Genomic DNA, 24,636 nt, shown 5'->3' on the forward strand with positions numbered 1-24,636 from the left:
TCCCATGATTGAAAAGGAACTTCCGAGACTTAACCAATATAACTAGATGATTATGTAGGTAGGATGAGCAGAATAACGTGAGGAGTTTATGAGAATTCAATCACTGAAAACCAAATGTAAATGTAGTAAGCTTTGCAAAGGTTGATGTATTATGCTACCTGAAAGCTTTTTGCAATTGTATTACATTAAAAGGTTACTTGTCCTACAATCGATTGATCAATTTAGATAGAAATGATTCCTTCAATCACTGTAGTGACACTAGGAGAATTTAAAGGCCCTAAATTTGGTAGCTCAGTACATGCGTAGAATCTCCAGCTTTTATTAACTAAAGATAACGTCCAAATAGCTTCTTACTGTTCCTGATGTTCACCTATGCAGCCATTCTTCTGATAAAAGACACCTTGAAACAGCAAGAAGAGCAAAGTGAAATGCAGCAGCTTATTACTGCAATCTACAGTTTCCGTCCTGTTCTTCATTTGCAACCCTAAGAGTTTATTGTACATCAGCAGCTAATTTTCTCTTCAAATCTTTCTTATTCACCTGAAATCAATTAAGAATTTATGAGCTTTTTTTTTAATGGTAAAATCACTACAAAACCAATACTAAATAGTGCAAATGATGAAAGTACTTAATAAGAGAAGGATGCCAAAAGAATTTTCGGTATCATTTGCAAAACTTACCTTTCCCATAGCATTACGAGGTAGTGACTCCCATAGCAACAAACGAGTAGGTAGCTGGACGGTTGAAGTAACATGAGTTAGATAATGTAGATCCTTCATGCTAGTTGATAATTCTTAGAAGCACCACAAACAGATCAAACTCTTGTCAAACAAGAATCATATTTACACTCAAATTGTTAATTTAGATAAGGAAGACAGTAGGTACTACATAAAGCTGCCCAAATAATTAAACCAGTACATAAACCTAATTGCACAGGAAACAGTAACCCTGAAATGTGGCGTGATTTCTGAGTTACTCTGTTTAGATGGCAACTAAAACTCATACATAGACTGTATATAAAGTTAATTTTACAGATCAAACCTTGTATGGAGCAAGTTTCTCTTTAGCCCAAGTTGACAATTCCTCTAAGCTAAGGGCAGGCTTAAGCTCTTCCTCCCTTTTTCTTTTGACTTCTGCATCAGGTACAACAATTGCACACACAGCCTCTCCATAGTCTCTGTCCGGTAAGCCCAATACGCAGCATTCTGAGATAACCGGGTGCTGCACATAAGAAATTTAATGGAAATAAAAATGTGCAATTATGAAAAGAGGAGCATATTTAGGTAGATCAAAAATAAAAGTTAAGATGAGCAGAAACCTCCAAAAGAACTGCTTCGATTTCCAATGCAGATAACTTATATCCACCAGCTTTCATTATATCAGCATTTGTACCTGTAAGAAAATTTTTGGTGTGAAAGGCCATTTCAAAAACAGACAATACATGAGACCCTCTTTAGTAAAAGGTATCCACAAACTTCGTAAAATACAGGATCAATGCAGACAACCAAATTTAGACATTAAACAGGAAAAGTTTTTAGAGGCAAACCACAAATGTCATGCGGTTTATCTTCTGCTAGAGAGAGAGAGAATTCAAAAGCATTATTTTGCCCTCATCACGCCTTCCATAGGTAAACAAAACCATTACCAAAAAAAAGGTGAAAAAGGTACAGCTTTGACGGGCTTTTTTATAGTAGCTGTTTATCTAGTGGATGATAAATGTAGATATCAGTGCTGACTCTACAAATGGTATTTTCCCAACAAACCAAGAAACAGTTCAATGGTCACCAACATATACTCACGTCCCAAAATGATGTAATATCCATCTTCATCCACTCTAACAGCATCTCCAGTCTTGAAAAACCCCCCATCAATAAAAGATTCCTCAGTCACCTAAGGAGTCATTAAAAGGACAGGCTTAAGGGAATGAGATATGGTACGAGACAAGATTTACTTCAACCACATCAAAAAAGAATAGTATAGATCATAAGCAAAATTACCTTAGGAAGTTTCCAGTATCCCTTGAACAGTGAAGGGCTCTTAACACAGAGTTCACCCACCCCTGATTTGTCATCATCACTCCCATCTTCAGCGAGAATCTTGACCTACAACAAAGCTTGAAATCAGTAAACTTATAACCATCAAGTAACACACTATCATGCAGATGTATATTCATATTCACAGGATAACATTTGCCAAATTCAGAAACCCAAAAATCTGTCAGCTTAAAATCTGGGAAGTATGGTCAAGATTTTCAACATTAAATTTAACAGCTGAGAAATCTCACTAACCTGCACACCTGGCAATGGTTTTCCAACAGTTCCACCTTTCCTTACACCTCTTAGGGGATTAGAAATAGCCATGACAAACTAGCAATATCGAGCCATCAGTATGAGCATAGAGAATTTCTTCAGAAACCAAATTCAGCAGTCCATTCATGAAGCAGAAAACCTGTTGACGACAGGTTAATTACTTACCTCAGTCATGCCATATCTTTCGAGTAGGCGATGTCCAGTAATGGCTTCCCACTGCTGCATGATAGGAAGAGGAAGTGCAGAGGAGCCACACATCTAGAGGTACAAAATTACATACTTTTTAATCATTTTGAAGATGAAAAGAATCAACAGCAAATCGAATATCATAAAATCATTATACAAGTTTACAGTTTCAAGAATTCTACTCATTACAGCAAACAGAGTCCAACTTCACAAGGTTTTAAACAAGTAAAGGAAACGAGATTACCATTAGACGAAGCTGGCCAGCCGCTAAAGCAGAGATGGCTTGTAACTCAGGATCCATAGCTTCATAACCTTGTATTAATCGTGTATACATAGTTGGAACCTGCATCATGCAAAGGGAAAACATAAACTACACCATTAAAATGACAAAAGCTCTCTGGAAATTACACGTATACTGAATGACTTCAAACAGGTATAGTTATTGTTGCCTCATGAGGAACCATCCTGAGAATATAAGTAAATAACATGGTTATTTATAATCTATGATGGTTATGTATAACCACCTAGAGACATAGAATTATGACATTACATAAGTAGCATATTTCTCACTTACTCCTGTAAATACAGTTATAGCATCATCAACTTTTGTCTCTTTTCTTGGATATGATTCCCGCCATCTCTGCCAAATTCCCCTAACGCTAAATTTTGGCATGAACTCCACCTTTGAAAAAAAAAAAAAAGGGATAAGCAATATCACAAGTGCTGCAACAAGACATTATTGATTCTTTGGCAGGAAAGTTATAGCATAAATTTGCAGTATAATTTCCGTTACAACTTTGAACATGTGGAAATATATAAGAACTTACCACAGAACCAGCATATAGAGGAGCAAGCAAAGCATTGAAAAGGCCGTGCACATGTTGGTAAAAGTTAAGGCTAGACATATAACCAACATTTCATCAAACTTATACAGCATATCAACCCAGCAAATAGGAGAAGAGATGGGAAAAGCCAAATTTTATGACAGCCACAAGCAATAGGTGTTCAACAGGAATATATATTGTAGACAAGGATATGATGTAGCGGTAAACAGTGTAAAAATTGATCACTAGGTGAGTACTCCCAAGCATTTGCCAACATTTGAACCTGAAATTAAGCAAACCATCGTAATGATTATTTCAAGGTGAAACAGAAGTGCAATGAAAAGGAAATACGCTTCAGTCAAAACCTAACAGTTCGAACTTCCAAAAAGTACACTTTAGAAAGAAAGATTTGACAGCAAGCATTTTGCATTATGCAAGTAAAATTGACAACATATTGCTCTGCCTTGTACGTGAAAGAAGAGCTTTACATGGCAATCAATTTTTGTTGTCTTATTATAACGCATATTCACCATACAAGCACATCTCACCCTGCCAAAAGTCTGACATTTTCCACATTAAGGAAAGATATAGAGTAATTGGAAAAACTAAAAGAACATTTTCCCACTTCATTTTGTTTTAGACCAAGTACACACAATATAAATGACAGGCAAGTAATAAAAATACCTGAGCCAAGATGCTTCCGTGTGTATGAACAACTCCTTTTGGTTTACCTGTTGTGCCACTAGTGTACAGTATTAATGCCGGTTTCTCATCTACATTTGGACATGAAAGTCAGCAAAGAGAATACTGTAATTTGAGCATTTAAACTTGTCATAAACATACACAAAACCAAAGGCAAACACCTTCGATCTCACTAAAGTTTTCTATTCCCTGTACCCGCTCAATAACATTCAGCTCTCCGTTATGTGACTGATCAAGCTCAGTTGATGTGCTAACAACAGGAGGAAGAAGAGAAAAGTGAGCTGCAGTTTTAGCTGCAACATCTTTCAAGATTTCCTGATGATCTTCAGTACTCAAAATCATGGAGACGTCCTAAGAATCACATTCACACACAGATTTTACTGTATAGTCAAAGCAAATGATTATCACACTAAAACATACTTTTAAATTTCTTCAATTCTAGTAAAATCGCAAGTTTGTGTAGGTCAATACAATAATTTGGCAAATGCTACATTTTTACTTAAAAAAGTTTTTGCACATACTATATATGCTAATAGCCAACAAATCATTAGTAGAACTAGAAAAAGCTACAATAATGAAGATCAAATAATTGCCAGATATGCTTCAAAATCTAGTCGAATAGAGGGAAGCAAAGTCCAAAACTTACACTAGGTACATTAATCAGTTTAAATGAAACACTTCACACTTAGACAACAAACCTGACTGTAAAATTAGAAAGAAAATAAAATCTTTCTTTTACTTCATGAAATATATCAAAGGTTTTTTTTTTTTTTAATGAAAAAAGTCAGGAGAATATCAAATCAACTAGAAAAAGATACGTGAGAACTAGATGGTTCAGTGGAGCTAACAGAATCATTCATAACATGCAGTAGCTCAGCCTCTGGATAGCTAAGTGCAAGAGGAACTGCAACACCTCCACTGAGCCAAGTTCCAAGTATGCCAGCAACAAACTCGGCACAAGGTTTAGCTACAATGCCTATCCTAATTCCACCAAGATGCTTATTTCCTTTGAGATCCACAGCCTGTCAAAATCCAATTATTTGTGCCACGATCAGATTCTAAAACTAGAATGCCTCAGATCAAACAAATATGAATTGAGGTAAAGGTATTGCTTTGACACAGTACAAGTATGAAATCATTGGAATATTCCCTTTTTCCAACTTGCTAAGCAATCATGATGAAATAGAGGAAACTTAGAGAGCACCGATACACTAGTTATCCAGAATCACACATAAACTGAAAGCCATAAGAGCAGTTCAATTTTTCAACTCACAGTTTTCAGACCACCATTGCATAACAGAGTAGAAATCCTCCAAGCAGATGATATGAGTTGATGGTAACTATAGCTTTTCTGTTCAGATCTTACGGCAATGCTCTGCCCTGTTTGAGACCCTTTGCTTGCAACTGCTTTGACCAGCTCCATCAGCAAATTACTCCTTGATGCTGCATTTTTAAAAGGAAACAACCATGATCTATGCAGGCAAATTACACGATATAGTATATCCTCCATCCTGTTAGCCCTAATAATTGAATTGCTAAAGCAGAAAAGCTCAAAGCACATTACCGTATCCAGGCAGTTTCAGAGAGACCACTGTCATGAAATACCAATACCATCAAAGAGGAAAAAAATTACTTTCTCCTACTTAAGCAAAACTAGTCCAAAGCCCCCAAAAATTTCAAAACTTGATTCACCAATACCGGAACTTATGTATTCCATAAGTTCCTTACCGCTCCTGCTTTGGCTTGATAATCAAATATTCCTTCTTCAATTCCTAACCGTCCCCATTCCCCTTTCCTGTTTCTCCTTCCACACCTCCCCTTTTTGATATACAACTGATATTGTAACAGGATAACAAAAGCAGAGTCCAATATACCCCATTTACACGTACTTACAAACATATGATATACTATACGAAGGTCATAAGTTAATAAGTCAAACGAAAGGCTATTAGATTATGAAAAGGGCTCTTACCGGAGGAAAGAAACCGAACTTGGGAAGTGGGATTGGTGGGATTTTCGCGAAAAACTTGAAGAAGAGGCAGAGGACATAAAATTCTGGTCTTGACAAAAGAAGAAGATGAATTTTTTGGAAGACGTCTGAGACTAATAAGTAGCTGGAGCTGGCAGTTGAAGGCTGGCTTGGGATTAAATGAAGTCATACTTAGGTGGGAACAGTAATTACGGCAATTACCGCTCAATTTATTTATGGCCACTCTCACCATATCATCACTGCTCACTCATTCAAACTAATCGCGCCACAGGTTCAGATGAACAACCAGCTGAAATTTTGGTTCACATTTCTTTAAGAACTGTTCACACTACTTCTAGTTGATATTGTAGATTACAACACATCAGTAATATTTTGGGTAGGTTTGGTTGGAAGCTTTGATGGATATGCTGGTTGAGAGTTTGAGAAGAGACAATAAACGAATTGCATAAATGTCGTAAAACACAGGCGGGCTCTTTGAAAACTTTTATTCATTTGTTTATTTGAATATAATATTATTCATAAGATATGCAGGGGATACGAAAAGGTTAATAGATATTTCTTAATTAGTTATTAAATTTTTGTATGATTAAAAACCTAAAAATATATATCTATGTTTAATTAACTACCAGATATGCAAAAATATTTTTTCTCCATAAACAAATATTAAGTTTCTGACAGCATTAATTAAGTAACAAGTAAAATAACACTAAATAAAGCTAATAAATATGGATAAAATAGAAAGTGTATTTATAAATAAAAATACAGTTTGATAGAATAGAAAGGAAAATAATAACAAAAAATAATTCAAATTTATCAAAATGGACTAAGTTGCTAGGAGAGAGAGAGATTGTGAGAAATTTTGATTAGAGAAGAGTTGGATGTGAATATGGATAAAATCCAAATATCTAAATGACCCACCAATTCTCTTCAATTAGCATCCTGCCTAGGAAAGAGAAAATGAATAATTAAATTAACAAAATATAGATTCATTATTACTTCAGAATTCTACAAATTTATGTAAAAATTACAATAATTGAGCTGAACAGGAAAGAATCAACTGCAGAGGCCCCCTCATGCGAGTGTCTAGCAGAGCGTTCTTAAGACGTATAATTGCAACTCTGCAACTAGGATGGGTTGAGTTTGTGGTTTAGTACGATTTGCACATTCAACTGTGATCAGCATTTTTCAGATAAACATAATAATCTTAGCATTGAAATACCTCACACGATTAATTTGAAGTACATTATTCATATCAGCTAAAAACTAGTAACAAAATTTAATAGCTTTTTTTTTTTTGGAATAAAAAGTCTTTAAAATGCCTCGATGAAGGAGAGGATTTTAGTGAACGGAAACAGATTAGGCGTACCCAAGTCCTTTTTTTATTTTATAGAATGAAAGAAAAATCTATTGATATTCAACTAATTCGGAAGCAATATGAAACAAATTGCTAATATAAGGTATAAAAATGCTAAATTTGATAACTTAAAGCAGAAATCAGAATTGCTAAAATTGACAATTTATAAATGCTGATAAAAGGCCTTCGACGCCTCTATTTCTGTTGCATATATGGCATCCCATAAAGAGGTTCTTTTTATTTTTTTTTTCCAGGATCTCCTACGCTAGGAGGAGGGGGCGGACTTAAGAAAGTCCAGAATAACTCGAAAGAAACTGAATCACCACCGGACCAAATGGATGCACTGCGCACCAGTCTAAATTTTTTGATTAAAATCACTTTTTAATGTGGCAATTGATGGGCGTTTAGGATTCCAATAAGATTTAATGATTTAGTGGTGGCGAACAGCCCAAAGCTGGTGGTTCCATAAAGAGGTTCATGTGAAGGCGAATTATATATATATATATTTTTTTTTTCATCACAGTGTGAAGGCGAATTATATATGGGTCGTAACTTACTCGTTACTACTATTACAAGGCGCGGAAGTTTTGTAATTTTGTTGTACGTATGGCACGGATGACGCGATTATAAGGGCTTAAGAGTTAACGCCTTCTGATATTAAAGCGTGGTGCTAGAAGTAAAGGTGGGTACCTTCCGGTTGACGACTTGGTTTGGTGGAAGAATCGTGCTCTCCAGTGGAAAATGTTAAAGGAGCCTCTGTTCATCCATTAGAGTTAGAATTGGATGAGATCCTCTAATGCTTCAGTTTGGCATTTTAGAGTTCAATGAAAGACGAGAATTTCTTAGCCAGCAAGGTTTCAAATCAACTCGAAACGAGCTCTAAAGGGACGTTAATCTATAGTTTGTCTGCTGGTAAAAAGAGCCGGCCTCCAAGTTGTAACAAACAACACAAATGTTTACTGCAAAAAGATCTGCACTTTCACGCTTAGACCGACCTTATTCTGTTTACAGTTCACAAGCACACAACTCGTAGACTTCTTGTGGTACAGAATTCAGAGTCAACATTGTATCAACCAACGAAACCTGACAATCTTTACTTGGACATGGACTGAACAGAGGGAGGATTTGTTGCATGTGGATATCCATACTTCATTCCTTGTTGTCGAGCGAGGATTCTATTCCAGCCTGCAAAGCAATTTCCCAGGTTGTTACCACCACGATATTGAGTAGCTAAATGAACTAAAGAGTTTGGTGAGTTGTGACTAGTGTCCATGCTATGCTGAGTTTACCAATGCTCAGAATATATTCTCATAAATCGAAAGTAGAAGTACCTAAAGCAGGATCAAGATCCCTGTTCCTGAGCTCTCGAAATTCCTGACAAAGTGAACAATAGGAGCAAAAGATGTGAGAAAATACATCTTGATAAGGGGCTTCAACTAGACCATATCTGGTTCTCAGTTTTGTTCTATATTTGGAACCCATGATCCATTGAGAGCAGAGAGCAGGCATCATCAAGAGGTAAATGAAAGTGCCCACAGGACTAGCTGCAACCATCAATCAAACATGAATCAGCTTGAGCTTAGTTTGGTGAAATTTTAAAGACTCAGTCAAATCAGAACCCAAGAACAGAGGCCATACTCAGTTCTCCGGCATCTAGGACTTCTGCTATCTGACCAAATGTCACGCAGGGGCAGCATACAGTCATACCGGCTGCCAAATAATATCAGATCATTTTTAAAGTGAGGAAGGAGAAATATGTAAAGATCAGATCTAGAGTTGATCATCATTCATCAAAGAAGCAACAGACAGAGAAATCACGAATTACAAATTTATGATAGTGTTTCTGACTGTTAGTCATCAACGTTCTTTTCAGTAAAATAATCAACCAGCTTCAATTTTCGGAACCGTCCACCAAGAAATATTTGTCCAGAAACCACAATTCATGCAATCTTCATCCTAATTGAACTTCTTTCTGTGCATATTGTAGTTTGTTAAGAAATTGAAATTCCCGTGGTGAAATACCTTTCCAGAGTGATTCAAAGGACTTTATTTCGCATGTTCCCATAAGCCTTGGTTTCTAACAGGCCACAACCCCATCCCCAACCATCGCTTGCCCTCTCCATCGTTACCGTCCAGTTCTTTACCGCCAAATATATATATATATATATATATATATATATATATAGTTTATTCATTCCATTCTAAACACGAAGTCCAAATGTCTTGAGCTTCTGGACAATGATATATCATATATCTGGTCTATAACTTTTGAGATTGACTCTAATCTGGTTTATCTTCAGTTACTAAGAACAAATGGAGAGAATAAACAAGAAAGAGCGTTTACCATTTGTTTTGTCTTCATGGCAGTCGAACAAGCCTGTACTCCATGGGCTTCCTACGAAAGTAGGCGGTGCAAGCGACACTCCTCCTGCTTGTGCTACCGGAGGAAATGAGACCACTGCTTCTCCTCCCTGTTTTGGATCAGTTTCTACTGCTACATCTGTGGCTTCCACTTTAAATTTTAAAGTCACGATCATTGTTAAGGATGCTTTATATCTTTCTCCTTCTGCTCACCACAAAACGAGAAATATGCTGGAAGTAGATGGCATGCCAACTGCTTTCATATATTTATCATACGCTCTTTAGTAGTAGTATGTGCCAATGCCTATCTTCTTGATTTTTTTTATTTTTATTTTTTCATTTTTTGGATGGCGGCCTTCTTCATTCGGAGCAAGTCGTCGAAAAGTCAATGCGATGCACAATAATATCTTTCACGATAGATAGATTATAGAATATGGAGCTAGAAAGTGATGGGTAAGTAGCTGAAAAATATACAATTTCTGACTGGAAGTTCAGTCCAAGTTTCCTATCAAATCCAGCCAGTTGCACCAGCGACAAAGCAAATAAAACTCGAAATTTCCCCGTTTTCTAGAAGCTGGGTTTATGGCGGGCATTGCCGTCTTAATTACTGGAATATTAAGCAAAAAATTACCATGCCCGACTTTCCAATAGAATTATTTTTCTTCGTCAGATACAAGTACAAAAGTTTTCAGCAAGCAGTCAAGGAAGTGAAACTGGGACTGTTATGAAGTGAAATCAAAAGAAGAATCCTTCTGTTCTGAACGTAGTAGTAATCGCCCCCATTAATTGATGCAGTCATTATTCCGAACAATTTCTAACTGCTGCAAATACAGCATCTAATCTAATAACGATACAAGGTTATGCTAACTCTAAAATAGTTGCTAAAAATTGCAGCAGAGAGGCCTTGCTATTTGCTCACAGAACGTACCAGGCACTATACGAGAGTATTGCAGGGTCACGCCATTAAGTGAAGTGTATGCTTCGGATTGTTCTCTCTCCCGAATGTCCTCTAGCCATACACCTCCGCAGAATAACAGTGAAATGACCACAAAATAAGAATAAATTCTACATATTTTAACCAGCATTTGATCAGTAATTGCTCAAATTTCTCTTGAAGCTAATGTCCCATAATTATAGAACCCTTGTAACTCAGGATCCATAGCTTCATAACCTTGTATTAATCGTGTATACATAGTTGGAACCTGCATCATGCAAAGGGAAAACATGAACTACACCATTAAAATGACAAAAGCTCTCCGGAAATTACAGGTATATTGAATGACTTCAAACAGGTATAATTATTGTTGCCTCATGAGGAACCATCCTGAGAATATAAGTAAATAACGTGGTTATTTATAACCACCTAGAGACATAGAATTATGACATTACATAAGCAGCATATTTCTCACTTCCCCCTGTAAATACAGTTATAGCATCATCAACTTTTGTCTCTTTTCTTGGATATGATTCCCGCCATCCCTGCCAAATTCCCCCAACGCTAAATTTTGGCATGAACTCCACCTTTAAAAAAAAAAAAGGGACAAGCAATATCACAAGTGCTGCAACAAGACATTATTGATTCTTTGGCAGGAAAGTTATAGCATAAATTTGCAGTATAATTTCCGTTACAACTTTGAACATGTGGAAATATATAAGAACTTACCACAGAACCAGCGTATAGAGGAGCAAGCAAAGCATTGAAAAGGCCGTGCACATGTTGGTAGAAGTTAAGGCTAGACATATAACCAACATTTCATCGAACTTATACAGCATATCAACCCAGCAAATAGGAGAAGAGATGGGAAAAGCAAATAGGTGAGTACTCCCAAGCATTTGCCAACATTTGAACCTGAAATTAAGCAAACCATCGTAATGATTATTTCAAGGTGAAACAGAAGTGCAATGAAAAGGAAATACGCTTCAGTCAAAACCTAACAGTTCCAACTTCCAAAAAGCACACTTTAGAAAGAAAGAGTTGACAGCAAGCATTTTGCATTATGCAAGTAAAATTGACAACATATTGCTCTGCCTTGTACGTGAAAGAAGAGCATTGCATGGCAATCAATTTTTGTTGTCTTATTATAACGCATATTCACCATACAAGCACATCTTACCCTGCCAAAAGTCTGACATTTTCCAGATTAAGGAAAGGTCTAGAGTAATTGGAAAAACTAAAAGAACATTTTCCCATTTCATTTTGTTTTAGACCAAGTACACACAATATAAATGACAGGCAAGTAATAAAAATACCTGAGCCAAGATGCTTCTGTGTGCATGAACAACTCCTTTTGGTTTACCTGTTGTGCCGCTAGTGTACAGTATTAATGCCGGTTTCTCATCTACATTTGGACATGAAAGTCAGCAAAGAGAATACTGTAATTTGAGCATTTAAACTTGTCGTAAACATACACAAAACCAAAGGCAAACACCTTCGATCTCACTAAAGTTTTCTATTCCCTGTACCCGCTCAATAACATTCAGCTCTCCGTTATGTGACTGATCAAGCTCAGTTGATGTGCTAACAACAGGAGGAAGAAGAGAAAAGTGAGCTGCAGTTTTAGCTGCAACATCTTTCAAGAGTTCCAGGCAGTTTCAGAGAGACCATTGTCATGAAATACCAATACCATCAAAGAGGAAAAAAATTACTTTCTCCTACTTAAGCAAAACTAGTCCAAAGCCCCCAAAAATTTCAAAACTTGATTCACCAATACCGGAACTTATGTATTCCATAAGTTCCTTACCGCTCCTGCTTTGGCTTGATAATCAAATATTCCTTCTTCAATTCCTAACCGTCCCCATTCCCCTTTCCTGTTTCTCCTTCCACACCTCCCCTTTTTGATATACAACTGATATTGTAACAGGATAACAAAAGCAGAGTCCAATATACCCCATTTACACGTACTTACAAACATATGATATACAATACGAAGGTCATAAGTTAATAAGTCAAACGAAAGGCTATTAGATTATGAAAAGGGCTCTTACCGGAGGAAAGAAACCGAACTTGGGAAGTGGGATTGGTGGGATTTTCGCGAAAAACTTGAAGAAGAGGCAGAGGACATAAAATTCTGGTCTTGACAAAAGAAGAAGATGAATTTTTTGGAAGACGTCTGAGACTAACAAGTAGCTGGAGCTGGCAGTTGAAGGCTGGCTTGGGATTAAATGAAGTCATACTTAGGTGGGAACAGTAATTACGGCAATTACCGCTCAATTTATTTATGGCCACTGTCACCATATCATCACTGCTCACTCATTCAAACTAATCGCGCCACAGGTTCAGATGAACAACCTGCTGAAATTTTGGTTCACATTTCTTTAAGAACTGTTCACACTACTTCTAGTTGATATTGTAGATTACAACACATCAGTAATATTTTGGGGAGGTTTGGTTGGAAGCTTTGATGGATATGCTGGTTGAGAGTTTGAGAAGAGACAATAAACGAATTGCATAAATGTCGTAAAACATAGGCGGGGTTTTTATACGAGTCCGGGTTCGAAGTTTTGTCCAGCTTGTCCATTTGTGCAATTGATTAACAAACTTGTCCATTTGTGCAATTGATTAACAAAAATGGGAGTGTAAATAATATTTTCTTGAACAAAATAGAATTTTGGTGTAAATTTAAATTTTGTCCAATCATATATAATTAACAAGTATTTTAACCTGTGCATTAGCATGATTTTTTGTATTATTATTAGTTGTGATTTTATGGAAGCATAAATAATTTTAAAAAATAAAATAATATTCTTACATACACATGAATATTTAAGTGTTCAGATAACATATTAATCTTTGAAAACTTTTATTCATATGTTTATTTGAATATAATATTATTCATAAGAGATGCAAGGAATACGAACAGGTTAATAGATTTCTCTTAATTAGTTATTAAATTTTTGCATGATTAAAAACCTAAAAATATATATCTATGTTTAATTAACTACCAGATATGCAAAAATATATTTTCTCCATAAACAAATATTAAGTTTCTGACAACATTAATTAAGTAACAAGTAAAATAACACTAAATAAAGCTAATAAATATGGATAAAATAGAAAGTGTATTTATAAATAAAAATATATAGTTTGATAGAATAGAAAGAAAAATAAAAACAAAAAATAATTCAAATTTATCAAAATGGACCAAGTTGCTAGGAGAGAGAGAGAGAGATTGTGAGAAATTTTGATTGGAGAAGAGTTGGATGTGAATATGGATAAAACCCAAATATCTAAGTGACCCACCAATTCTCTTCATTTAGCATACTGCCTGGGAAAGAGAAAATGAATAATTAAATTAACAACTTTCTTTTGGATATATAGATTCATTATTACATCAGAATTCTACAAATTTACGTCAAAATTGTAAAAATTACAATAATTGAGCTGAACAGGAAAGAATCAACTGCAGAGGCCCCCTCATGCGAGTGTCTAGCCTCTTTCTTGAGGCAGAGCGTTCTTAAGACGTATAATTGCAACTAGGACGGGTTGAGTTTGTGGCTTACTATGATTTGCACATTCAACTGTGATCAGCATTTTTCAGATAAACATAACTAATCTTAGCATTGAAATACCTCACACGATTAATTTGAAGTACATTATTCATATCAGCTAAAAACTAGTAACAAAATTTAATAGTTTTTTTTTTTTTTTGGAATAAAAAGTCTTTAAAATGCCTCGATGAAGGAGAGGATTTTAGTGAACGGAAACAGATTAGGGGTACCTAAGTCCTTTTTTTATTTTATAGAATGGAAAGAAAAATTTATTGATATTCAACTGATTCGAAACAATATGAAACAAATTGCTAATATAAGGTATAAAAATGCTAAATTTGTTAACTTAAAGCAAAAATCAGAATTGCTAAAATTGACAATTTATAAATGCTGATAAAAGGCCTTCGAGGCCTCTATTTCTGTTGTATATATGGCATCCCATAAAGAGGTTCTTTTTATTTTTTTTTTCCAGGGTCTCCTACACTAGGAGGAGGGGGCGGACTTAAGAAAGTTCAGAATAATTCGGAAGGAACTGAATCACCACCGAACCAAACGGGTGTACTACGCACCCGCCTGAATTTTTTGATCAAAATCACTTTTTAATGTGGCAATTGATGGGAGTTTAGGATTTTAATGTTTTGGTGGTAGCCACCAGCCTGAGGTTCATGTGAGGGCGAATTGTATATGGGTCGTACCTTACTCGTTACTACTATTACAAGGCGCGGAAGTTTTGTAATTTTGTTGTACGTATGGCACAGATGACGCGATTTATAAGGGCTTAAAAGTTAACGCCTTCTGATATTAAAGCGTGGTGCTAGAAGTAAAGGTGGGTATCTTCCAGTTGACGACTTGGTTTGGTGGAAGAATCGCGCTCTCCTGTGGAAAATGTCAAAGCAGTCTTTGTTCATCCATTAGAGTTAGAATTGGTTGAGATCCTTCTAATGCTTCAGTTTGGCTTTTTAGAGTTCAATGAAAGACGAGAATTTCTTAGCCAGCAAGGTTTCAAATCAACTCGAAACGAGCTCTAAAGGGACGTTAATCCATAGTTTGTCTGCTGGTAAAAAGAGCCGGCCTCCAAGTTGTAACAAACAACACAAATGTTTACTGCAAAAAGATTTACACTTTCACGCTTAGACCGACCTTATTCTGTTTACAGTTCACACACGCACACAACTCGTAGACTTTCTTATGGTAGAGAATTCAGAGTCAACAATGTATCAAACAATGAAATCTGACAATCTTTACTTGGACATGGACTGAACAGAGGGAGGATTTGTTGCATGTGGATATCCATACTGCATTCCTTGTTGTCGAGCGAGGATTCCATTCCAGCCTGCAAAGCAATTTCCCAGGTTGTTACCACCACGATATTAGAGTTGCTAAATGAACTAAACAGGTTGGTGAGTTGTGACTAGTGTCCATGCTATGCTGAGTTTACCAATGCTCAGAATATATTCTCATACATCGAAAGTAGAAGTACCTAAAGCAGGATCAAGATCCCTGTTCCTGAGCTCTCGAAATTCCTGACAAAGTGAACAACAGGAGCAGAAGATGTGAGAGAATACATCTTGATAAGGTGCTTCAACTAGACCATATCTGGTTCTCAGTTTTGTTCTATATTTGGACCCCATGATCCATTGAGAGCAGAGAGCAGGCATCATCAAGAGGTAAATGAAAGTGCCCACAGGACTAGCTGCAACCATCAATCAAACATGAATCAGCTTGAGCTTAGTTTGCCTAAATTTTAAAGACTCAGTCAAATCAGAACCCAAGAACAGAGGCCATACTCAGTTCTCCAGCATCTAGGACTTCTGCAATCTGACCAAATGTCACGCAGGGGCAGCATGAAGTCATAACGGCTGCCAAATAATATCAGATCATTTTTAAAGTGAGGAAGGAGAAATATGTAAAGATCAGATCTAGAGTTCATCATCAATCATCAAAGAAGCAGCAGACAGAGAAATCACGAATTACAAATTTGTGATAGTGTTTCTGACTGTTAGTAATCAACGTTCTTGTCAGTAAAATAATCATGGTTATTGACTACCATACATCAACCAGCTTCAATTTTCGGAACCGTCCACCAAGAAATATTTGTCCAGAAACCACAATTCATGCAATCTTCATCCTAATTGAACTTCTTTCTGTGCATATTGTAGTTTGTTAAGAAATTGAAATTCCCGTGGTGAAATACCTTTCCAGAGTGATTCAAAGGACTTTATTTCGCATGTTCCCATAAGCCTTGGTTTCTAACAGGCCACAACCCCATCCCCAACCATCGCTTGCCCTCTCCATCGTTACCGTCCAGTTCTTTACCGCCAAATATATATATATATATATATATATATATATATATAGTTTATTCATTCCATTCTAAACACGAAGTCCAAATGTCTTGAGCTTCTGGACAATGATATATCATATATCTGGTCTATAACTTTTGAGATTGACTCTAATCTGGTTTATCTTCAGTTACTAAGAACAAATGGAGAGAATAAACAAGAAAGAGCGTTTACCATTTGTTTTGTCTTCATGGCAGTCGAACAAGCCTGTACTCCATGGGCTTCCTACGAAAGTAGGCGGTGCAAGCGACACTCCTCCTGCTTGTGCTACCGGAGGAAATGAGACCACTGCTTCTCCTCCCTGTTTTGGATCAGTTTCTACTGCTACATCTGTGGCTTCCACTTTTCCCATTTGGTCACCTAAATTCTGCTCACTATGAAACGAGAAATATACCGAAACTTTTCCCATTTGCCAAATGCTTTCACATATTTATCATACGCTCATTAGTAGCATGTGCCAATGCCTATCTTCTTGACTTTTATTTTTTTTTCATTTTTTCATTCTTTGGATGGCGGCCTTCTTCATTCGGATTCGGAACAAGTCGTCGAAAACTCCTTTTTTGTTTTCTTTTGGGAAATTTACAGATTTGTAAAAGTCAATGTGATGTACAATAATATCTTTCACGATGGATAGATTATAGAATATGGAGCTAGAAAGTGATCGGTAGCCGAAAAATATGGAAACAATTTCTGACTGGAAGTTCAGTCCAAGTTTCCTGTCAAATCCAGCCAGTTGGACCAGCGACAAAGCACATAAAACTAGAAATTTCCCCGTTTTCTAGAAGCTGGGTTTATGGCGGGGATTGCCGTCTTAATTATTAAGCGAAAAATTACCATGCCCGACGTTCCAATAGAATTATTTTTCTTCGTCAGATACAGGTTAAAAAGTTTTCAGCAGGCAGTCAAGCCATATGGAAGATAAAAAAGGAAACGCAAGCGAAACTGGGACTGGTATGAAGTGAAATCAAAAGAAGAATCCTTCTGAACGTAGTAATCGCCCCCATTAATTGATGCAATCATTATTCCTACCAATTTCTAACTGCTGCAGCACAGCACAGCACACCACCTGCACTTGAACCAATTTCTAACTGCGGCAAATATTGCATCTAATCTAATAACGATACAAGGTTATGCTAACTCTAAAATAGTTGCTAAAAATTGCAGCAGAGAGGTCTTGCTATTTGCTCACAGAATGTACGAGGCACTATACGAGAGTATTGCAGGATCACGCCATTAAGTGAAGTGTATGCTTCGGATTGTTCTCTCTCCCGAATGTCCTCTAGCCATACACCTCTGCAGAATAACAGTGAAATGACCACAAAATAAGAATAAATTCTACATATTTTGACTAGCATTTGATCAGTAATTGCTCAAATTTCTCTTGAAGCTAATGTCCCATAATTATAGAACCCTTGTGCTGCAAAGAAAATTAAATTAGTTTTGCTTTAGAAATCGATATCCAATTGCATTTCAGTACCAGATACCTTAGCAGATAAATCAGCCGCAGCACCACTAATCAGCTGGAAGAAATGCCATCTCAATTTCTTGAAGCGTCTTCCCTTTTGTTTCGACAATATTTTTCCTCACAAAGACTACTGCGACAAAGCAAAAGATGCCGAAGGACGCGTAGAGAATTTGTGGGCCAAGTTGCTCCAGTAACCGCAAAAACAGCAGACCAACAAAAAAATTTATGACCTGATTATACATTAAGAAACAATTAAGTACCGAACTTAAATGAAGCCACAGCTACTGCAAATGCCAACTATGATCATACATAAAAATGCTTCAAATTATTCTTGAAATTTACCGTCAGCGAAGTAACAGAGCAGTGTGAGCAAAAGCTTTCTTAACAGCATTCCCATTGAAAAAACAACAAAGCAGAGCATGAACAATCATATGTGTAACAGGTGAGAGCATCATTACCCAATGCACGGCCATACAGACAGCCATGGCCTTTTCCCTAATTCGGGCTGGAAGTATCTCCGACAGCAGCAGACTAGGGACTGGGCCAGCACCCAAAGAAAATGTCAACACAAACCTGAATAAACAGCATCACAATCAGAAAAAACAGCTTGTCACCTGCACTTGGACACTATATCTTAAACGGTCTGAAAAATAGTCGTACATTTCGTGCATTACTTCCAAATAAAAATAGCAATTCAAAATTTCAGCTGGTGGGTCATGTAGGAAAAAACTCCCAGAATGGCTTTTTTTTTTTGACAATCAAAAAGGGTTATTCAGTTGTCTTTGGCTCCTGGTTACAGTCTTTGATGATCTTTTAATCCATAATCCTGCCGCTGCACAGGATCGCAGGTCATTCTTGGTAGGGAGCTCATGGAAGGGGAGCCACAGGAAGTCTCTGCTTCGGGGGTTTACTGTCCAAACACACTTGTTTAAAAACTTAATGCTTTTAGTTCCCGTCCATTTACAAGATAAGTTCTCTTCATCACACTGTAAAGCACAAAGATTCTTACAAAAAAACTAAAATAGATGTTTAGTTCCAGACCAATGTTTAGTTCCCACTAGGTTAGCAGTTACATACACTTCTGTTCTTTTTTCATTATCACAGATTTTATTTTCTATTCCCTCTCTGGTCTTCTGGAGGAGTTTCAAAGGAAGCTAAAAAACTGCTCATTTATTATTGGTAGGTGCAGTGAAGTGCTGATCATCGCATTACTTAGATGCTTTTTTTTCTTTTTTTCTACAGCAGCTATTGAGAAAATTACTTACAGAAGCATGCCACCAACTGATAGGTAAAGCACTACAGAGCCTGACAGAAGTGAACTTGCTCCAATGACTTGGAAACCCATGGATACTGCCTGCATAAATAAGCAACTTTAGAGTTCAAGAAATATCATCACGACTAAATCATGCGCTTTTTGTGAAGCTCTCCCACTCCATGGCAATATCATCACGACTTCTAAAAATCTAATGGTATGACATCCAACGAATCAAGCACAAGCGAGGATGATTTTACTTGCCATGCCTGAGAAACTCCAAAGTAGAAGCCCCTTCCTTCCCATTTTATCCATCAAAACCATAGCAATAATTGAGCCTGATAAAGTTACAGAGGTTAGAGAAGAGGCCATTAAACTACTTAGATAGTTTAAATGCATTAGACTCCTGTACCTGATAAATTTACAATTCCTACACATATATTCGCAATGTCTGAAGGAACACCGGCACTTGTAAAGACAGTTGAAGAGAAGTAGAATACAGCATTTATCCCAGACAATTGTTGCAAGGCAAGTAGTGTGGAACCGAGAAAAACCACTGCCAAAAACAGAAGGTGATGGTGTAATTAGTAAAAGAGCAAGAAAATGATATTTTTGTTTGTCAGTGGGAAAAAATGCTTAACAAAGATTACAGCAAGAGAATTAATTGTACCTCTAACATGACGACCAATAAATAAATCTGAAAACTTAGCAGTATCAACCTCATCCCCCCTATCTGACTTTGTTAATTCAGCCATTGCATATTTAACATGTGATGCTCCAAACAGCCTCTCAGTGTTTTCTTCAGCTTCAGCCATTCTTCCTCTCTGAGGCAAATGCAGGTGTGATTAAAAATGAACAGAGTTGGAAGGGATTTTCGAACCAAGATGATACTATTAATAAAACAAATAATCAAGCACACAAAAATGGTCTTTGCATCAATGTGCAGAATTAATCTTTTGCAAATTTCATGTTTGAGAAAGGGAACGAGAAAGATACAAAGCATCCTTAACAATGAACTATACACAGTTAATACTATCAGATGCTGTATCCACCGGAAAACAAGAAACCATGTTTTAATGTATGAGAATAAAAAAGAAATAAGCATATCTTGGTCAGATGAAGACATTTATTAGCTGGTATTTTGAATACTAAATTTCACCACATTTATATGCATTGCATGTTGGATATTAAAAGTGACAACATCAATACTAGGATAGAAGGCTGCCCAGTTTTAGAGACAAATCGCGTTGATTTTAAAAGCAATGTATAACGGTTGACAAGATTAATTGTATGGGCATTTTTGAAAAAATATCACTGCAAATTCACCAAATACATTCCTAAGGATATTAAAACTTGCAATAGCATTTCATATAAGGGTATGAGCACCTTAAATAGCCAATGAGGACTTTCAGCACAGAATTCCATTAGAATAGCAAGTAATGCAGCAGGAAGGGCAGAGACCCAAAAGCAGACTCGCCACCTGTGCACGTCATTAGACTAAATTGTTAATTAAAACTCTACATCTCTAATCATTGTCTTAGCTAATTTTGACACAAAATCAAGACTGGATAAATAGGTTTAACAAGAAAAATGAGATTCATATGGGTTTCCACTATTAGTTTATTCAAGCTTAAGGAGAAAGTGGAAATGTGTTTGTTTACCTTTCTCTTGCACATAGGAAAGAGGAAACATTAAATGGTTCAAACTTTCTGCTTTAGATAAATGGATACAAAATCTTGGCGCCCAAAAACAGATAAGAACGCTAAAATCTTAACAAAGTGAATGTCAAATAATCTTCTGGCCAGGTGCTATAGCAAGTCTAATAAAGATAATCATAGCAGAACTTGTTCAGGATAAAAACACAAATTTTTGTCCGTGAATATTCATCGCTATTAACTTTTCAGTTGACCCGGTAGTTATATAAAGTAAGCCCGTAATTTCTTGCCCATTGTGGCACCATTGACGAAAAGGACAATCTGTTGGCACTCTAAAAGTAGATAAACCAGAAAGGCAGATCTTGTAAAACAAAACGACATGTGAAGCATTCATGTGAAGCATCTTACCAACCCATGAGCTCCTTGGATGGAATCCCAACAAAGAAAGAGGCCATCAGTCCAAGGCATGTTGCAATCTGAGTGCAGCTCCCATAAGTGCCTCTTACAAAAGCTGGCGAAACCTGCTCAGATTTATCAACCATAAGTATAATTAGTGTCTGGCAATAGCTTCCCTTAAAAGTACAAAACCATCTTGTTTGATACCTCTGCCACATAAAGAGCTGCTACAGGAGGCCCAAGACCCATCCCCATTCCAACAAATAACCTTCCAAGAAGCATGCCTCGAAGAGTAGTTGCGGTTGCACTGCAAGTTTGTGGAACATAGTTCAGGTTCAAACAACACAGGATATGATCATAAAACTTGAAAACATTAAAAAAAAAAAAAAACCACACACATAAATAAGACAGAAATTTCCTATTGTCAAGCCCCTTCTACAGCTTGAGTCAGTGGTGCCTACCAGTTTGATTGCACTATATTCTCATCTATTCCACACATCTATAGTTGAAAGAGTGCCCACTGAGGATTGACAGCTCAATACTGGGAATATCTCCATTTTGTCCCTTAGAGAAAGGAATCGACAAGGTTTCCATATGCTATCTTATTGAGTCAGTTAGATGTAATTGGCATACGGTATACCTAGTGATTGTATTTACCTCTCTCGTCAATGGTACAATTCAAATTGATGTATTATACCACAACAAAAGTAAAAGTAAGTGAACAAGGAATAGAACTCAATGCTGTTTCTTTCAATGTAGTGACACCCCCGCTCCATTTTTGGTGGTGAATCACCCAAGTTGATCACTTAATCTTCAAAACACAAACATTTCCAAAAGCCTTACCATTTGATTGTGGCCTCTGCTGGAAGGTAGATTTGATTATATAGAAGCAGATGGGAAGTTTGAAAATGAACAAACAAGCAGTTAAAGACCGTCTATCTGATTATCATATTGACATGAATACTAGACAGCGAGATGATCTACAACATAATAAGATAGAATGTGAGAGTGCAACGGAAATTCAGAGATATTAAAGCTAATTTGCCAACCTATTTAGGTTAGCCCAGCATTTGGTGAACCCATCTTTAAACGTTGTGAAATGCCAAAAAATAGATTTAGTATGACTGTTAAGTATCACTTGTCAAGGTCGATTGCTTTCCAATTGCCAAGCAACAGACCAATAAGATGTTTATGTACCTCACGGAAGCACCAATGATCATTGGTAAAGCACACAACTGGAATGCCCTGCGACGCCCAACCCCATCTGCTGTCCAGCCACTGAATAATGAACCAACAAAAGCACCTCCCAAACACGTACTCACCACCAACCCTGTAAATGGGGTTTAAAAAGAATAAACAAGTAAATCTCATGAGATGGAAATTCAAAAATGTTAGTTAGTCAAACAACAGTAGTGTTCAAGACCAAGAATTGAAATTACCTTCAGCCAGGGTACTTCCTCTGAAGCTGAGGTCCAAAGATATGCTTTCTAATGTGTCATTAACTATCCTGAACAAAAAGAACAGCATTAAAGAAGTGATCATCATGCAAAATCACACATAAGAAAGCATGAAAGATGAGGCGGTATAAATACCCGAGGTGATAGCCAAATAGGAATGATGAGAGAGTTGCCACCAGTACATGAGGCAAGGAACGTTTCCAGGAGGGAAGTCCAGCTTCTTTTAAGACACCACTCGGTGATCGGCCTAAATGTCCCAATATCAAATTTCGCTCAAACAATGAGAAGGAATTAGAGGTTTCAGGATTCAGGTAGGAATACAACTGAGTAGGAGCACGGATTAAATTCCATTTCTGTGATTTTGAAGCTGAAGGTTACTAAAGCTTAAAAGAGAAAAATGTACCGAGGCTGGCTTCTGAGGCGTTGCCGTTGAGACGCTCTTTTGACGAGATACGCTTATAAGTTGAGTACAAGTTGCGTTGGCGCCCCCACATCACTAAAATCTGGGTTATGCTAAGCAAAGAGAGAAATAAAAATGCTTAAATTTTACCATCAGATCCGAAAAAATAAAACTGAAGACTCTTGAATCCAATGCATTTAATCCTTTCATACTCACCTTTCGAGAAACCAAAATTCCAATGGCTCGATGGCTTTGGCGCTTTCAGATGATCTAAACAGACGAAACAAGGTATCATCAGCCTTGTTTTTCTGTGTTTGTATGATCTATCTATAATATACTGCTGCGTCGCATATAATCAAAATCAGAACACTCGCGAGGTTATGCAGCCATATATCATCGATTCACATACAATTTGCAATAAAGTTCAATTGGATAAATTCACTCGTTCACGTTCGTAAGCCAATGCAGATAGATTGGAATTATACATAACATTGTAGAAAGAAAGGGAAAAAAAAAAGAGGCTTGAAATATAGAGACAATGAATGGCATTAGCATGCAGGTGGAAAAAGAGGCGACTTGTACTGGAGTGACGTACCTCTACGGTTTTAAGTGCGGCAGTAATGGCTTTTGGCTACATATACATGTGCGTATCGTTGAGTTTAAGGGAAGAAAATGGAGGAAATGAAATCTCGACCAAATGATAGAGACGGGCTGAGAATGACGGGAAGACGCTAGCGTGCTTGGCGCCGCAAGATAAACATTAGTATTAGTAGTAATACTCTAGTAACTGACTACTAAGTCCAGGGGGCAATTGTGCCTTTTTCCTTTTTTTGGTTGGACAAAGTTTCATTCTCCCATTCTTGTAGAGATTGCAGGTTAACTTTCTGCATCTCCCTGAATTGATGACCGACCCAAGTCTAGCTCCGGTTCCAATTGTCAAAGCTGGTGCCAACTGTGCCGTCATCATTAATTACCAACATTAAGCATCCCTTTAACTTCTCAAACTTCTATTAGATCCCAAAAATAGTTCCATGGATCAAGCAAACATATTCATCGAATACGTTCTTATATGCAAATCATAACAATTTTTTTTCTCCGTGTTTCTATCTCATCAGTGTATCGCTGCGATGCGCTTCACAAGTCCTTTCACCTCCAAATTCTAATGTCATTGCATTCTTTTCATCTTTATAGGCCTTGCTTGCATTTCAAACATTTGGTGTGCATATCTCATGGTTTTTATCTTGCGCTTCAGTCTTGTTGAAAGTTACAAGCTCTTGAATCTCCAGAGCACCAAAGCCTCCCGTTCAACACCAAAAAAGAAATCATTCATCTTGCTTTGCAGTTCCGGCGTTGAACTACCACGCCTCACTGAGTTTTCGGTCCTATGTATAGTCTGGGACAAATCAACTAGCGTTCGAACTCAAGATTTTACCTAGAAACAAGATAACCAGTTCT

The 24,636-nt window shown here is 36.9% G+C and overlaps 5 protein-coding genes across 10 annotated transcripts; all 5 read right to left on the reverse strand.

Annotated features, from left to right (window-relative positions):
* Positions 1–117: 117 nt before the first annotated feature.
* On the reverse strand, positions 118–6,361 carry LOC113768032 (malonate--CoA ligase). Of its 2 annotated transcripts, XM_027312254.1 has the most exons (18): positions 5,994–6,361; positions 5,586–5,612; positions 5,295–5,464; positions 4,870–5,043; positions 4,183–4,372; positions 4,004–4,092; positions 3,533–3,602; positions 3,323–3,375; positions 3,070–3,177; positions 2,740–2,838; positions 2,475–2,567; positions 2,289–2,366; positions 1,998–2,102; positions 1,800–1,890; positions 1,319–1,392; positions 1,042–1,221; positions 681–734; positions 118–540 (listed from the first exon to the last, which is right to left on the reverse strand). In XM_027312254.1, exons 1-18 carry the CDS (start codon positions 6,241–6,243, stop codon positions 493–495), a joined length of 1,953 nt encoding a protein of 650 aa, XP_027168055.1. In that variant the 5' UTR covers positions 6,244–6,361; the 3' UTR covers positions 118–492. The 2 variants fall into 2 exon arrangements, with proteins under 2 accessions (XP_027168055.1, XP_027168056.1); XM_027312255.1 differs by lacking the exon at positions 5,586–5,612 and having other exon boundaries at positions 5,994–6,359.
* Positions 6,362–8,225: 1,864 nt separating this feature from the next.
* LOC113768037 (protein PLANT CADMIUM RESISTANCE 8-like) lies at positions 8,226–9,997 on the reverse strand. Its single transcript, XM_027312264.1, has 4 exons — positions 9,710–9,997; positions 9,004–9,075; positions 8,697–8,909; positions 8,226–8,550 (listed from the first exon to the last, which is right to left on the reverse strand). Exons 1-4 carry the CDS (start codon positions 9,900–9,902, stop codon positions 8,459–8,461), a joined length of 570 nt encoding a protein of 189 aa, XP_027168065.1. The 5' UTR covers positions 9,903–9,997; the 3' UTR covers positions 8,226–8,458.
* A 372-nt stretch (positions 9,998–10,369) lies between these two features.
* Positions 10,370–23,900, reverse strand: LOC113768034 (probable plastidic glucose transporter 3). Of its 5 annotated transcripts, none has more exons than XM_027312261.1 (16): positions 23,777–23,900; positions 23,398–23,451; positions 23,185–23,284; positions 22,917–23,028; positions 22,764–22,831; positions 22,522–22,654; positions 21,532–21,631; positions 21,337–21,449; positions 20,660–20,753; positions 19,944–20,097; positions 19,686–19,829; positions 19,538–19,611; positions 19,287–19,375; positions 18,480–18,594; positions 18,041–18,251; positions 17,516–17,849 (listed from the first exon to the last, which is right to left on the reverse strand). In XM_027312261.1, exons 3-15 carry the CDS (start codon positions 23,273–23,275, stop codon positions 18,069–18,071), a joined length of 1,470 nt encoding a protein of 489 aa, XP_027168062.1. In that variant the 5' UTR covers positions 23,276–23,284; positions 23,398–23,451; positions 23,777–23,900; the 3' UTR covers positions 17,516–17,849; positions 18,041–18,068. The 5 variants fall into 5 exon arrangements, with proteins under 5 accessions (XP_027168058.1, XP_027168062.1, XP_027168060.1 ...); XM_027312259.1 differs by having other exon boundaries at positions 23,185–23,294; XM_027312258.1 differs by having other exon boundaries at positions 23,185–23,294; positions 23,398–23,518.
* Positions 11,472–13,133, reverse strand: LOC113768038 (4-coumarate--CoA ligase-like 4). Its single transcript, XM_027312265.1, has 3 exons — positions 12,712–13,133; positions 11,977–12,065; positions 11,472–11,575 (listed from the first exon to the last, which is right to left on the reverse strand). Exons 1-3 carry the CDS (start codon positions 12,959–12,961, stop codon positions 11,501–11,503), a joined length of 414 nt encoding a protein of 137 aa, XP_027168066.1. The 5' UTR covers positions 12,962–13,133; the 3' UTR covers positions 11,472–11,500.
* Positions 15,222–17,058, reverse strand: LOC113768036 (protein PLANT CADMIUM RESISTANCE 8-like). The gene is made up of 4 exons (XM_027312263.1): positions 16,731–17,058; positions 16,002–16,073; positions 15,695–15,907; positions 15,222–15,547 (listed from the first exon to the last, which is right to left on the reverse strand). Exons 1-4 carry the CDS (start codon positions 16,963–16,965, stop codon positions 15,456–15,458), a joined length of 612 nt encoding a protein of 203 aa, XP_027168064.1. The 5' UTR covers positions 16,966–17,058; the 3' UTR covers positions 15,222–15,455.
* Positions 23,901–24,636: the final 736 nt, after the last annotated feature.

The sequence above is a fragment of the Coffea eugenioides genome, chromosome 4 (assembly GCF_003713205.1).
Source record: "Coffea eugenioides isolate CCC68of chromosome 4, Ceug_1.0, whole genome shotgun sequence".
In the NCBI taxonomy this organism is placed as follows: Eukaryota; Viridiplantae; Streptophyta; class Magnoliopsida; order Gentianales; family Rubiaceae; genus Coffea; species Coffea eugenioides.